This window comes from Vidua chalybeata, chromosome Z (assembly GCF_026979565.1).
Source record: "Vidua chalybeata isolate OUT-0048 chromosome Z, bVidCha1 merged haplotype, whole genome shotgun sequence".
NCBI classification, from domain to species: domain Eukaryota; kingdom Metazoa; phylum Chordata; class Aves; order Passeriformes; family Viduidae; genus Vidua; species Vidua chalybeata.
The window spans coordinates 76,033,206-76,047,917 of NC_071570.1; the positions used below are offsets into that span (position 1 = coordinate 76,033,206).

General features: G+C 47.3%; 1 protein-coding gene across 2 annotated transcripts in view; it reads left to right on the top strand.

The window, feature by feature from the left end:
- PAX5 (paired box 5) overlaps nucleotides 1-14,327 on the top strand; it is a 128,640-nt gene extending 114,313 nt beyond the window's left edge. For both annotated transcript variants that reach the window (XM_053931595.1, XM_053931594.1), the window contains 2 exons: nucleotides 6,713-6,799; nucleotides 14,106-14,327. In XM_053931595.1, the coding sequence (XP_053787570.1) occupies nucleotides 6,713-6,799; nucleotides 14,106-14,182 (164 nt within the window). In that variant the 3' untranslated portion in view covers nucleotides 14,183-14,327. The remainder of the gene's footprint in view (nucleotides 1-6,712; nucleotides 6,800-14,105) is intronic.
- Nucleotides 14,328-14,712: the final 385 nt, after the last annotated feature.

Consider the following 14,712-nt stretch of genomic DNA (forward strand, 5'->3'; position numbering starts at 1 on the left):
TTATATCTTCCAGCTCAGGCAACGACTGGCCTTGTGGCTGGCAGAACTTTGATGTAACAGATTTCCAGGCTGTATTTGGATAGCTGCTGCCTCACAGAGTCAGCCAGTGATGTGTGGGTGTGAACACATGGCTCAGTGCAGTGCTTATGCCTGCTCCCCATGCATTCAAGCATGTCTTTGCTTACCAGGGTAATGATTGTTATTGGAATTCACTGAAGAAATTTATGATCCATGTGATTACTTCCTCAAACTAAAACAATACAAAACAAATAAAAGTAATGAGAATGTTAATTTTAAAAAGTTACAGTAAGATCCCTCAGCAGAAGGGAAAAGTAGAGGCACCAGGAGTTTGGACTTACAGGGAGATGGGTTTGTCTGCAGGAAACCAAGCTAGGGACAAATACAGCAGATTGTTTTTAAACTTATTCCAAACCCTCAGAAGGACTGTTGAAGATATTGCTGCTCTGGCCTAACTCTGCATTTTGTCCCCTGACCTTCTGTTCTGTCTCTTAAGCAGTTGTGTTTATTGAGTACCATTTCTCCTGGATTGTTTTCATTTCTTGCCAAATGGAAGGGCTGAGTAACACATTGTCCTAAATGCAGAGCTTGATTTACAAAAAGGCCCAGCAGTGGACACTAGCGGAGAAACCAGGAGCTGCAACAACTCTGGCAGAAGGGATGGCATGGCTGCTTGGTCATGGTTTCTCTCCCTGTTGAGTGACAGCTGGGAGCTGTCACATGGCTGTGGCAGGGAGGAAGGTGCATTGCATCACCTGCATATTATATCACCTGCAGTTGCATCACCTGCATTACTAGTAACCATTAAATGGATAACAAACCTCTACCCCCATGTTCCTGATGGCTTCTCTGTGTCCCAAATGCTTGTGCAAAAACCTGGTGTTTGAGAAAACTCAGCAAAAAGTGTCCAAACCTGTGTCTGACTGCATGTTGCTAGCTCTGTCTTGGTTTGAAAGACAGGTGCCTGCCAAGGAAGGTAGGAACCTCCCTTGAAATGGAAAATATTACCTCCCACCCTTCAACTTATTGTGACTTTGAAATGATGGGGCTGTCAGGCAAAGATAAGGGAAAAGGAATAACAGTTCCTTAAATAAATAAATAAATAAACAAATAAAGCAAGGCAAACAAACAACAGCGGTGCCAACAAACAAACAAAGCCACAGACCCAGTGCCAGCCCGAAGCACAGACCCAGTGCCAGCTCTAAGCACAGACCCAGTCCCAGCCCGAAGCACAGACCCAGTGCCAGCTCTAAGCACAGACCCAGTCCCAGGCTCTCCTGGCCGCAGGCCCTTTCGCCCTTGGTGCAGTTCCGGGCACAGCCAGCAGGGGCGCTGGTGGCTCCCGGCCGGGCAGGGCGTGCTGTGATTCCCCCGCGGCTGCAGGGGGCGCTGTGGCGGCAGCTCGGCCACGCCTCCCTCATGTGGTAATGGCGGGTGAGTCAGCGGCAGAAAGAGAAAAGGAGCTTCCAGAAAAGGGGCTTCCAGAAAAAGGGGTTCCCTTGGAAAATGCATGGGGAGCAGCCGGTCTTAGTGCGTCACTGGCTGGTGAAATGGACTGTAGCAGGAAACTCAGGCTGGAACAGCATGGTGAGCACATCTGGGCTGGCCATGCCAGGAGCTGTGCGGGTCTCAGCAGACACAGAGTGTTGGGTAAAGTGTAGCAAAAAGCCCAAAGCAGTGGCAGAAAACAGCGAGGCTGGGAAGTGGCAGTCAAACTCCTGCCAGCAGCCAGGAGATGCTCCTTCTGGAGGGGGGAGGGGTTGGACTCACAGATTTTCCCCTGAGGCACCTGAGCAGATGGTAGGGGTCGTTTCCAGTGTTGAAAAGGTCCCAGTTGAATAGCTGCCCCTACGAGCAAAGGCTTACTGAAGGTAAGGAGAAGCAGTGAAGAACAAAACTCTGCAGTGGTGGCAGATTATCCCCACAGCAGCAGCCCGGCACCAAGACCATGGCCATCCCCACTCTTATCCTGAGAATGAGCGAGTGAGCTAAGGCCGAGCTCAGTCTCTCAGCCCCCAGCCAAAATCTTGAAGTATCTGTGCACTTCCTAAGAGAAAGTCCCCCAGCTTAGAGATGGTAGCAAACTGCACCCTTTCCCCTCCTCCTCCTCCCAGCCACATCTTTTGCTTTTTTAACTGCAGTATTGCAGTTATCATCTCTTAGGAAACAAATGGAAGAAAATTCCCTCAGAGAGGAAAAATAAAAAAAAAAAAAAAAAAGGAAAATTCCTAACCTCCAACATTCCTGTTGAGCTGTACTGGCTCTGGAACTTCTGATTCATGAGGTCTTCTGAGAGTTAATGTTATACTTAGAAGTGGCATTTGAAACTCCTTTGCAGACTATTTATTTGCTCAAATTCTGCATTTCAGTGCAAAAGTACCAGCAGCTGGACAAAAACGTTTGACTAATCTCCTGTTTTCTTCTGGTGTTGTCACACAGTCCCAGGACTCATGACTGCTGTGCTTCATAGGGCTGCAGCCAGGTACTCTGCATGTTGAATGATGTAGTGCAATGGCAGTCAGGCTTCTTCCATCCTGGGAAGTTTCCACACCTTGGCTGAACATGGCCTCTGTCAGAGCTGGCCATGCTTGGACATCCTTCTGCCTTTCTGCAGGGCAGGAAGTTTTCCTTTACCCTCCTGCCCCATTCCCAGTACAGGTACGTGGATGTGCCTGCAGCAGCAGTTCTCTAAAGCCACAGCAGTATGAACAACATGGTGATATTTTTTCATTCATCTCTTTGTTCTTGAGATTTTTTACACTCATGCTCTTCAGCTTCTCTGCAAATCAAAAAGAAAACTTCAGGAAGCTTACCTTAAAACCAAGAAGACTGATAAACATGAGTTGACAGTCCCCAGAGAAAAAATGCTGCAGAGTGGACAGTACTGTTTTGCAGCAGCAGAAGGTCCATCCACCACCATCAGACTGTCTATCCCACTGTCTCAGGGTGGAATGCATCTCCCAGGGCTTGCCACGGGCTTGTAGCAGCAGTGTTATTGGGAATCAGTCTTTGTTGTTTCCCCTCCTTACCTCTGCTTCTGCGGGGATGATGGAATGGTCTGACCCCTTTTGGACTACAGCCCTGTGTGGAGTGTAGAGTCAGGTTTGTGGCAAAGAGGTGAGCTAACTCAAAGGAATCCTTTGTTTTCTGTCTTTGTGTTTCAGCAAGGTGAGAACTATGGAGGAGAAAGCTTACTATTTCACATGAAGGAGGGATGTGCGTGATTCCCACCCTTTCCTCATGCTGCAGCACTCAGTGTGCACAACATACTGCGCGTGTGTGCATCCCTGGATGGCTGATCCATGGTGTTTGTTTTTGAATGGGGCGAGGGCTGTCTGCTAAGAAGTGCTGTCAAGAAGTGTAGTTGATGAACGTTGGAATATCTGGTGAAATTTGTGAAGCAGCCATGCAGTGTTCATTCATCTGCCTTAGTTTCACTTAGGGCTGTACCATTTGTCTGCCCAAGTCTTGTGGTGGTAAATAACAGGGCTTGAGATTTTCTCCCCCACTTCTCTTTTACCCCTCCCTTCTTCTATGTTTCTTTCCTCTCATTTTCCTTCTTGCCCTCCTTCTCTCTCTCTCTCTCCCTCTCTCTCTCTCTCTCTCTCTCTCTCTCTATTTTCCCCCTCCCCCCTCCCTCTGGCAAGGCTGATGGATATGCAGAGTATGTTAAGGAGCAAGCAATACTGTCACTGAGCTGATGGTGCTCAGTGACTCCTCGGGCTTCTGGCTGGTCTGTACTGCAGGAGCTTGACACCCTGACCACTGAGGCATAAAAAACAGAGAATTGGAAGCCTCAGCCTGACAGGCACTGGAGCATCCCCCAGAGAGGGTCCACGATGTGTGTCTGTGTGTGAGTGTGGGGAGGAGGGCAGTGGGGATGGTGGGGGAGGAGGGCAAGACAGGAGAGGATGAAACAATGAAATGTCAGCCCATTCCCACCCACAGCCGTGCTGCAGCAGTGATAAATGTTTGGAAAGTGCTGCTGCCCACTCCATGGCGTGCACAGCATCAGCATGGAATGGACTCAGTCTGTGCAGCTCCAGGAGAATAGGAGAGAAGAGAGAGAGAGGTTTGGAAGGAGGGAGGAAGGGTTCAAGGGAGAGAAGGAGAGTGCTGGGACAGCTGAAAATGAGGTGTCATGTTGTCCAAGGGGAGAATGCTCCCCCTTGGGATGAAGCTCTTGCAGGCATGAAACAGCTCATTGTGAGCTTTGTTTCAAGCCTGGGGTGCTCCTGTTGCAGGAATGACAGGACAAGCTTTTCTGTGCACTCCGTGCAAACAGCCCACAACAGGCATCTAGAGCTGCTGTCCTGTCCACTGGGTCCATGCACTGCACAGCTCTCAGGAAGGATGTAGCAGCAAGACTCACTCCCATCTGCTTTTGTGTGTCATATCAGTCAGGCAGCACAGCTGTTTTGTGCACCTAAACCAGGGTTAAATCTTTGAAAATCTCACTTCCCTGTGGAAAGGAAGAAATGCAACCCCCTCGGGAAGGTGGTGTGTGATAGCCTTCCTGTAGAGCAGGTACTCACAGAATGAAAGGATTTCAGTGTGCCACACATTGGCAGGAGAATGTGATCATGACTTCAGGCCTGGGAAACATTGACTCTCACAAGTGAAGTTCCCAGACTGACTGCTGCCTGTGTGCTTTTCAGGCTTAGGCAAATACCAGAAGCACAGGGTGGGACAGAGAGGAGTGGGATGCCCAGGAGCTATAGAAGCAGGGGAAAATCAGGGAACACTCTGGGTGAGACAACAGCCTCAATTGTGTTGATGCAGAGGCAAAAAGGACCTGAGAGAAGCTGCTGTGTCCTGCAGGAGAGGGATGGGTTCCTGACTGATGGAAGGCAATGGGGATGCTCTTGCCACTGGCTGCAGTATGTCAAGTGGCTCCTAACATCTCTTTGGGCATTGTCAACTTTGCTGTGCCTTACTCTTTTAGAATGAGCACTCTGACAGAAGTAACCTTCAGGCACTGAAGTAATCTATCAGCCATAGGGACAGAAGCAGAGAAGAATTGTAGGAACTGTGTACTTCCCTGTGAAGAAAGGTTTGAAACAGCTCCATTTTTTCCTGGCTCAGGGTAAAGTAATGCCATTCCTTAGAGGCAATAAGGAAAACCCTACTCTGATCTTGTGAAGAATTGTTGGCACAGCAAGGTGTGCTAAGTATAGAAGCGCTGCTGCATACTGTGGACCTTCTCTCTATGGAAGCTGTGTTGGGAAGAGAGAGTTGGTTGCTCCTAGTAAGTGTCATGGGTCCTAAGGGCTGCAGAAAAGAAACAAGGAAGAGATGCTAACAGAGACTTCCTGTAGCAGACTGGTGATGGGCTGGTCCTGCTGTTAATGTTATACTTAGAAGTGGCATGTGAAACTCCTTTGCAGACTATTTATTTGCTCAAATTCTGCATTTCAGTGCAAAAGTACCAGCAGCTGGACAAAAACGTTTGACTAATCTCCTGTTTTCTGCTGCTCAGTCTGTTCATCTTATGATGCAGGCAGAGAGGCAGCTTGTTTTCACTGAAGCAGAATCATGTGGAGATAAAGCCATCCTGGACCTGACCCTCTGTTTTGGTGACCAGGGCATCATCCCCTCTTCCTAGTTGTGCCAGCAAATGGCCTAAACCATGGCCACTCACTGGCCAGGGGACCGAGATGTGGTTTCCAGGTTGGGTCTACAGATTGTATGGGACAGGGGTGCTGAGCCTGAGGTGCTCAGGACACATTGTCAGGGGTCCACTGCCTAGCTGGGATTATGGCAGCTCCTGGGTATGAGGTCATGGCTCTGCCAATGCCAAGGACCAAGGCAGGCAAAGGTCATGGCAAGCATCTGCTGTGGCCTGTCAGCCCTCAAATCTTGCCTTAGGAAACAGTACCCTTTCTCCTGCTGTGCTGTGCTTGTATATATTTACATGTGGGAGTGGGAGAAGGGAAGGAGGAACAAAGAGAAAGAGGAGGAAAACTGTAATTCAAGGAACATTTCCTAATAAAACAGCAGCAGTGTTGGCATTTGTGTGGTGGAGGGGCTAGGTCAGAGCCCCATGGCGCAAGGCTCTGTTCTGAAGAGCTTGCAGCTGAAGTATGAAGCAGGTGTCATGTGAAGAGAACAAAGATCAGAAGAATGGGAGCTGATGAGGAGATAAATAGCCGCAATTTTTCAGGCCTTTTTTGTGCCTTTGTCTGGAGGGTTCAACTCTGTCTGAAACTGAAGCAAACATCCCTCTCCTTGGGTTACAGTGTTGGAGAAATATCTGGGACCATGACGTGTTTTCCATGAAGCGTATCCAATATCTAGAAATTGGCTGGTTCATCTCCTCCTGCAGCAGAGACTGTATCTGGACAGCCCTGTCCTTGTATTCTGCCTCTCACCTGAGTCCTGTAGGGCTGTAAAGGCAAAGGCCAGCCCCATCAGTGTGTCCCAGAGGTTTCTCCATCCCTCCTTATTTCCTTGCTCCTTCAGCAAGTTCAGGGGGCCTGGGTTGCAGCACAAAAAAAGATGTAAAAGATGTTTGCACCCATTTACTTAATAATTTATTCCATATTCCTTTTCTTCAAGACAGAGTGTCCACCACTGCTTTTACTGTGGCTGTCAATGGAGCAGAGGACACACTGGAGAGCCCCTTTACCTCAGAATGGTAACTGTAATCTCAAATCAAATGACCTTTTATTCTGTCTTTGTCTCTTTAACTTAGGGAGCGAGTTTTCTGGGAGCCCATACAGCCACCCACAATATTCAACATACAATGACTCCTGGAGGTTTCCCAACCCTGGACTCCTGGGTAAGTGTTCAGCCCTGTCTTGAGAGATCAGAGCAAGGTGTGCAGTGTTTGTCCAGCCCTGGGGTGGGCAGAATGTATGTCTCAGCTTGTCCTCAGTCATGCTTAGACCCAGAATGGGACTGCAGGTCTCCATTGGGGTGCATGTTTGCTCTTGGTTCACTTTGCCAACAAGAAGACCTGGCCCAAATGTCTTGTCTTCCTGCTTCTGATAAAAATCCTTCCAGAGACATAGGATATTGCTAGAAAGCAGGGTCACCATATTTTTTGAGGGTAAGGGACCCTCTTCAGACAAAACTTGTGATGCCAGTTTGCTTGCAGCCAACTGTAAGCTCCACTGCTTCCAATGACATTGCTGCTTACTTGTGCATGTGCTTTGCATTTCTCCCTGCTCTCATGTTGTGTTTGCTTCCCAGTTGTGTGTATGCCCACTCCATCTCTCCTCAGCAAGGGACCACTGGTACAGCCTCACTGATGCCAGCATGGTCCTTATGAGCAATGGGAGACAGAAGCCCTGTAACTCCTGCAGGATCATGGCCCTCATGTGAAGGATAAACATAATCCATTTTACACCCCGTCAAAAGCTGGCCCACTTTGACCTTATATACATGTAGCATGCAGTAATTAGAATTTTTCCCTGCATAATTTGCATGGATGAGGTAAGTAAAATACCAATTAATTGTCATCTCTCAACACAGGAGTAGCATGCCTTAGAGATTTCCAGATTTATGGATGACAGGGCTGTTATATGTGACCTCCAGCAGCGAAATAATTTTGAATTTTTGTCATACTTTTTTCATCCAGTTTCTTTGTTTTAAGTAATTGAGTCCCCATGTAATTGAACCACCCAGGCTGTATTCATCATGGTTCTTGTCCTTAAACAAATCCTTCGGGAGCAATAGACAGCCTCTGCCTCTCATGCCATGGTGCTGGTATAATGCTGTTATTTGCTGTGCCACATTTAAGGGTTTGTTAGCGCTTGCATCATAAATCAACAGACAGATCTTCAGCTAATATGGATGGGCATAGCTGCACAAAGCCAGGGGAGTCCCTGTGGTCAAACCCACTGTTTCCATGGCCACAACCAGTGGTGCTGGCAGAATTTTGGTTAAGCAGCATGGGGAAGACGCTTTTGCCAGAGGCAAGAGCACACACCATGCTTTCTTCATTTCTTATTTTGCAACTCCTTTTGAATCAGGAAAGCTGCTTCAGCAATGCTCTGCATCATGAATAGGCCTGGGAAGCCAGGTTTGGTGTAAAACAGCAAAAAGAAACCTTAAAAAATTTTTCCTTCTGAATTGCTAAAGAAATTGGCATGATACTAAAAGTAAATGACAACCCAGCTCTCATCCTGCCCTTCTGCATGAAGATAGGACTTCTGGAGAGGCTCCTGAGCTGCCTGTGGATATCCACCTCTGTTAGAAGGATGTGCACACTATCTGGAGCCATCTCAAAGCCTGAGATGGCTCATTCCTGAGCAACCCCACTGGCATGGGCATTGGCCCTTCCTTTCTGTCAGCAGTAGGCAGTAGCCATGGCCTGTTCAGCTCTTTATTTGAGGTGATGGACCTCTACCAGCTCTGAGCATGCTGTCCAGAGTGCTGGGCAAGGTAGGTCCCTGTGATGCCCTGAAGATGCATAGGTCTGGGTCAACAGAAGACTTTATACAGAGGATAGTCATGAGACAACTGCTTGCTGCCAGGACCTTTTACCTGTGCCATACCCTTTTTTCTGCATTCATCCTCTTTTTTTCATTTCCTTTTTGGATCATGCATTTTGGGGGCAAATTCCGACTCATCTTTGACATATGAGCAGTTATGGGGATAGTGTGTTCCTTACAGCAAAGCTTGTTCTCTGCCTGGAGGAGATTTCTTCAGCAGTATTTACTCAGCAGCATGCTGTGAATATTCAAATGAGGCAAGGGCAAAAAGAATCAGAATTTTCCAGAAACTGTAGTTTTCTTGAGATTGAAGTGTTTCATGCTATAATGTCAATGCTGATTTTTTTTTTTTCTATTGGCAAATGTAAAATATATAATCTTGGCTTCCTTATTTTTGTCCTCTTCAATATACTTTGTTTTGGCATTAAAAAAAAAAAAAAAAGAAAGAAATGCGAGTTTTTGTCTGCAGCAAATCCTAAAGATGAATTTACCATTTCAGTTCAGTCTGATCACAGAACTGGGGGAGACTGGAGTTTCCTGAAGAGGGAATCCCCTGTCTGACCATGGGTAGGTCCAAGTACAGTGGTATGATCTGATCAAGAATGTGTCTGCAATCAACTACAGTCTATGGGTCAGATGTCTCTTGTGCCTTACAGAGACCCCTCTTATCCACAGCTCTGCCTTTGTCACTGTAAACCTGATCCTGCAATCCCTTCTCCCTAGTGCCTGCTAATCCTACTGGTAGTTTAGGGCAAGTAGGAGTGTGTGGCATGGCCTTTAAACCTGCCAAAAGTCTCCCTGCACACCCAGAAGGTGCTGTGTGATGAGCCTGGGCACACGCAGTGGAGAATAGGTTAATTTGAACTATATCCAGGATGCTTCCACTCCTCTCAGGAGTATACGTGAGTGCATTTAGTAATTCTCTCCTGAGAACAAGCTCTGGCAGTATCGGCCTCAGAGCAGAAACCTTGACAAAATTAATCAGGACTGGTACATTGCCTGACACAGTTTGTTTTACAAAGTCCTGCTCCTTTCACTGAGATGAAAGTGTAATACTGTAAGCACTTAGCAGCACCTACGTTCAATTAATTCCCTGTGCTGGCAAGGAAGAATTGCACCACAGCAATCACACAAGTCTGAGACCTGTGAAAGAGGAGCTAAAAGGAGAAATGCCATGATTTGCAAGTGGAAGAAAGGATACTTGGATTGAAAAATTATATTTGGAGGAGAGTAAAGAGAGAGAGAGATGAGAATAGTGAGAAAGCTTTGGGTTTTAGTCCCCAGTCTTTGTCCTGTGTGTGTGGAGCAGCAGGGAGGGGTGTGTGGTGGTGTCTTCAGGGGAAGGCAAAACCATATTCATGCAGACACTGGGAATTGGTTGTTTGGCCCCAGCAGAACACCAGCTACTCACCATTACCCTGCTGTCTGCTCTGCCCTTGCTTTGATGCTTCTCACCTCTGCACCAGACACCAAGCCTCTTCTGCCCTAGATGTCATGAAACCAGTGCAGGTGGGGGACTAAGCTCCCTCTTCTCTGGGGCAGTCCCAAATTCTGTGTCCCATGGCTCCTGGACAAGAGCAGACAATCAAGCCATGGTCCTTTAGAATGGTCAACAGAAGCAAGGGCAGAAGAAGTCAGTTATCTGCTGCAGCTTTGCAGTGTCTTCAAGCTCTTGCATCCTGCATCACTCTGGTGGCACCCACACCTCTCTTGGTGTCAGAGACATGACCAGCTTTGTTGTGGGGAATGACTCAGTCCCATCTTGACCACAGCAAGAATGAGGACAGTCCCCAAGTTCCTGGAAGAATGTGCTGGGAAGAGGACATAAACTGTGGCCACTTCTGTGGTCTGGCTTAGTGGCTGAAGTTGATATCTCCATCTCAAAGCCAGACAAACAGTTGAGGGAAGGAACATCTTTTTCCTTTCTTTTTTTCCCCCATATTGTCCTACAAATGACCTGCAAGCAGTACAGTGCAGGGATGCACATGGAGGCACATGCATGAGTGCATGGGAGGCAAATGTGCATGTCTAGGGCTCAGGCTGTTACTGTTGGCACATAGTGGTGCACACCAGCATAAGATCAGCTCAACATGTGCATGCTAATGGCAGGTAACAGCAACACTGTCTAATGAAGAAAAAAAGCCAGTTTTTGTTGGCTTATAGCATTTGGCTCAATCCTGCTCACAGTGGATTCTGTTTGATGCAGTGTCCCTGCTCACACACAGGTGTGATCCCTGTGCGCTGGTTGGGAGGGTTTGGCTGCACCAGTTGCTGTGCCATGTCTTCCAGTTCTGGCAAGGCATCATGCAAGGGCAGAGCTTGAAGCCTCTTAATTAGGATTAGATTCAATTCCTCTGTGGGATTCTGTGGAAAGATTAGAGAACAAGTAGGCACTAGAAATGCCTGTGTCAAGAAATATATTGATAGTATGAATTAGAAAGGAAGAATGACAGAAGGATGGACTAGTCTGTTCTGGATGGGGGCATGGTGACAGGAAGAGTGAGTGATTTCATTTTTCACTTTAAATACAAGCTTATTTGATTGCACAGCTGAAAAGCAAACTGGCAAAATCTAACTTGAGAGAAATATAAGGCCTTTGGAATGCATGGGAGAAATATTGGTCTTTTTGTAGCTGCACTGAGTCAGAACAGATGTGGAGGAAGAAGGAGTGTGAAAACAAAGGCTCTGACCCCCAAAGGACCACATTTACCCCAAAACCTCAGAAAGCACTGCATCCAGCTCTGGTGAGACCCAGAAACTACTCCATGAGTCAGGGTGAAATTGTTTGGTGCTGCTGGATTCCTCTTGTGTGTTTTTCACCCCTCTGTCTGAGTTGAACTGCCATGGCTAGCAGTAGTGCTGGTGCCAGTGGGGACTGGGATCTCTGATAACCACCATCACTGCCTGCTTCACACTGACCTCCTGGTGCTGTGATGGGTGAGGACAGCAATTCCACCTGCCTCTTCACTGGCCTGTGAGGTGTTTTACCTCAAGGTACTGCCTGCCATGATCCCCAGGGACATCTGTGCAGCTGGATTGGCCCTGAGGGGACTCAGGCCAGCAAACTGGACACCCCCAAGAGGGCAGCTCCTGAAGAACATCCTCAAAACCCCAGCTAGACATGGCATGCACATTTCAAGGTCAGATCAGCTGTTAACTTTTGCCTTTGGTCATTCAAAGGTGGCCAATTTGAACAGGGAAGTTTTCTGTGCTTTCAATGGCTTGAGTTTGGCTGAGATATGAAGTATGCAGCATTTAATTTTAGGCTACCCATGAGAATGGTTTTCACTGTCCTTGTGAAGCTTTCCAGTATTCTCCAGGAAATATAACTACTGAGGTTGGGGCTCCTTAACCTGATGTCAGTTACCTGGAAGAAGACTATCTGTCCAGCCCATGATATCAGTTGTGGTGCCCTCACAGATAACACAAGACTACACTTGTGTAAACATAAGTGGTATGATGACCTGCTGAAGGGATCTGCTTTAACACCATTGACTATGACTTAAAGTTTTTTACTTTTAGTAAATAAATCTAGGTCAAATTGGCTCCTGCCTAGGAGTTTGTATACAGACATCTCTGCAAGTGTTTATCCTGGCCAATGATTTCATGGACTCTCTTGAATTATTCTTGTGTACAGTAAAACTATCTTTCTAGTCAGCTAGGACCACACTCCTGAAGATTGCTTTACTTTGTTTAAACACTTTTCAGTGGATTTGTCTGATTTTGGATGTCTGGGTCACTAAGGATGCAACTGAGGACAACACAGACCCACACGCTGTGTGCAAGCTCCTGTTTTGCCACAGCACTGTGCAGGAGACACATTCCAGTAGCCAAAGTCCTCTGTTTCTGACCCCTCAGGGCTGCAGAAGCAGGATACCACATGTTGTGGTAGAATACTGATCATGACAAAGTTTTCTTCTCTGACCAACTGTGCTGAGTAGTGCATTGCACATATTGGGCAAGAACAAATGCTGCCTGTGCTCTGTTTTTTGGATGCATCAGCTTGTGCTCCCTTGGAAATAAAAAGCTGGAGGCTGGTGATGAAGCCTGAGCTGATCTCCTGATGTGGCACTCTGGACAAAAGCAGCCTAGAAGGAACAGCTGGGCTTGCCTGTCAGATTGAGCCTGTTGGACCCACAGCAGTGAGGTAGTCCTGCATTTTCCTAATGATTAACAGCAACTTTCCCTGAGCTTCCTCTTAAAAGTCTGGCTGTGTGATTCTTACTCTGTGCCTGGGCTTTTGAACCAGCAGCCCTCAAATAATCACTCGGGTAATTTTGGAGTGAACAGCTAAGTGTTCATCGGGAGGCTGTACAATAAGAGGAGACAGCAGGAGGCTCTCTAGCCTCCCAGAGGGTAAGGCTTTTGACTCAGCTCAGAGCATGTTGCCAACAGCACCAGGCATGCCAGCTGAGTTCCCCTTCCAGCTCCAGAGGCTGTGCAGGGCCATGGTGGTCGAACAATTGGGGCACTGCTACACTCAGGCTATGCCCTGAGGGGCTGGGCAACCATTGGACCTGCTGGAGCAGTGTTTGCTAGAGTCGGGAATGGGAAGTGAACAACCAAAAAATGCACCTTTGGCTTCACTGCCACTGATGCTTTCCTAAAGGGTCCACAGTCCCCACTGAGGTGGTGGCATCAGCTTTTCCTGGTGGGGCAGCTCCTCTGTGTCACTGAAGCAGCAGAAGTCACTGCCTCTGCGGCAAGTCACATCCAGGGCTGTGAAGACCCTTGACAGTGTCTGATAGGCTGCTGTCCCATGAGTGTTGAAGGCAGGGAGCTTAGCATGGAAGGCAGCTCTCAGGCCCACTCATGAAAACAAATTCTACAGCCCTGACTACTCCAGAACTGTTACTCGCCATGGCTCATTGTTGCTCATCCAAACCTCCCTGATGGTCTCAAATGCATGTGGCTGTGTACAAGTCCTTTCAGAAGGGGTCTTCCACACTGTGATGTGCTTCACATCCCATGCATGTGAAATTGGTGACTTGCAGACCAAACTGGTAGCACCTTGAAGAGAGAAAACTCCCTTCTTAGGATGGATTGGAGTTGCTGTCACTGCAGATGTGCTTGAAAGGTTTTTTAAAACTGGTGCTGGCTAGACAGATTGGTATCTCTCTGGATACTAGTCAAAGACTCTTCCTCATTCAAACAAATATTCTAGGTTCCTGTTGATCCTTGGGTAATCATCCTATCTACCAGTGCTTAGCCCGATAGGACAGAGAATTTTCACCAATATTTTCCAGGCCTTTTCTTGGTAAATGAGTGCTTTCATTGAAATACTTTGAATGCTTTGGGGTTCAACGTCCTCCTTTTAAAAGAAGAAAATCAAAGAAGTCAGAGTACGATAGGGTGATGGGGTTGGAATGTCTTGACTTTCTGTTCTGAAAAGTAATTAACTTCTTTTTGTGAAGTAAATGAAGTTGATGTTTTAAGTGAAGTAATGGAAGAAGGTCTCAAACGGAAAGCAGCAATGCAGAGCAATGGTAGCCTCCTTCTCATGCAGAATGCATGAATGCAATTTTCACTGTATTTACCCAGCCTTTATTGAAGCTTTGCCTGGAGTGCTCTCTGACACCCATTGCCAGAACACTACAAGCTGGCACCTCTCCACCTTTGTCTTCCTCACAGTGGTCTCATCTCTCACAGGCTCCCCCTACTACTACAGTGCTACAGCCCGTGGAGCAGCCGCACCAGCTGCTGCGGCTGCCTATGACCGCCACTGACACCGGAGCTCAGGGCATCAGCACTGACAGCACCCACGTCTGGGACAACCGTGATGAGTCATCTTGCTGCCACCATGTCAGCCACTCCAAAAGGGAAGGAGAAAGTACCTAGTAGGAACATGATAATTGAAATTTTGCTCTTTAAGCTTGTTGAACTGATTATTGTATTCTTAAATATGGTTGGGTCCTGAATCAAACAGAGAAACAGGAGGAAGTGGTACTCCTGAAGCTCTGTGTGGTCAAAAATGTGTGGTAGCTTCATGTTCTTTGCAGCCGGCTGGCTACTGCTTTAATCGCCTGCGGGTGCCATGGCTGTATCTGGGGATAAGGAAGAGGTGTGAGCAGCTCCCCTTGGGGCAGTTCCCTCTTGCTGCACACTGAAACAGGCTGTGAGACTTAAGGCAATTTTCTTTTTTTTTTGGGTTGGTTTTTTTTTTTTTTTTTTTGTTTGGTTGGGTTTTTTTTTGTGTGTGTGGCAAAGAAAAAATCAGTCTGCTCAACTTTACGCAAGCACACCACTGTAAATAATT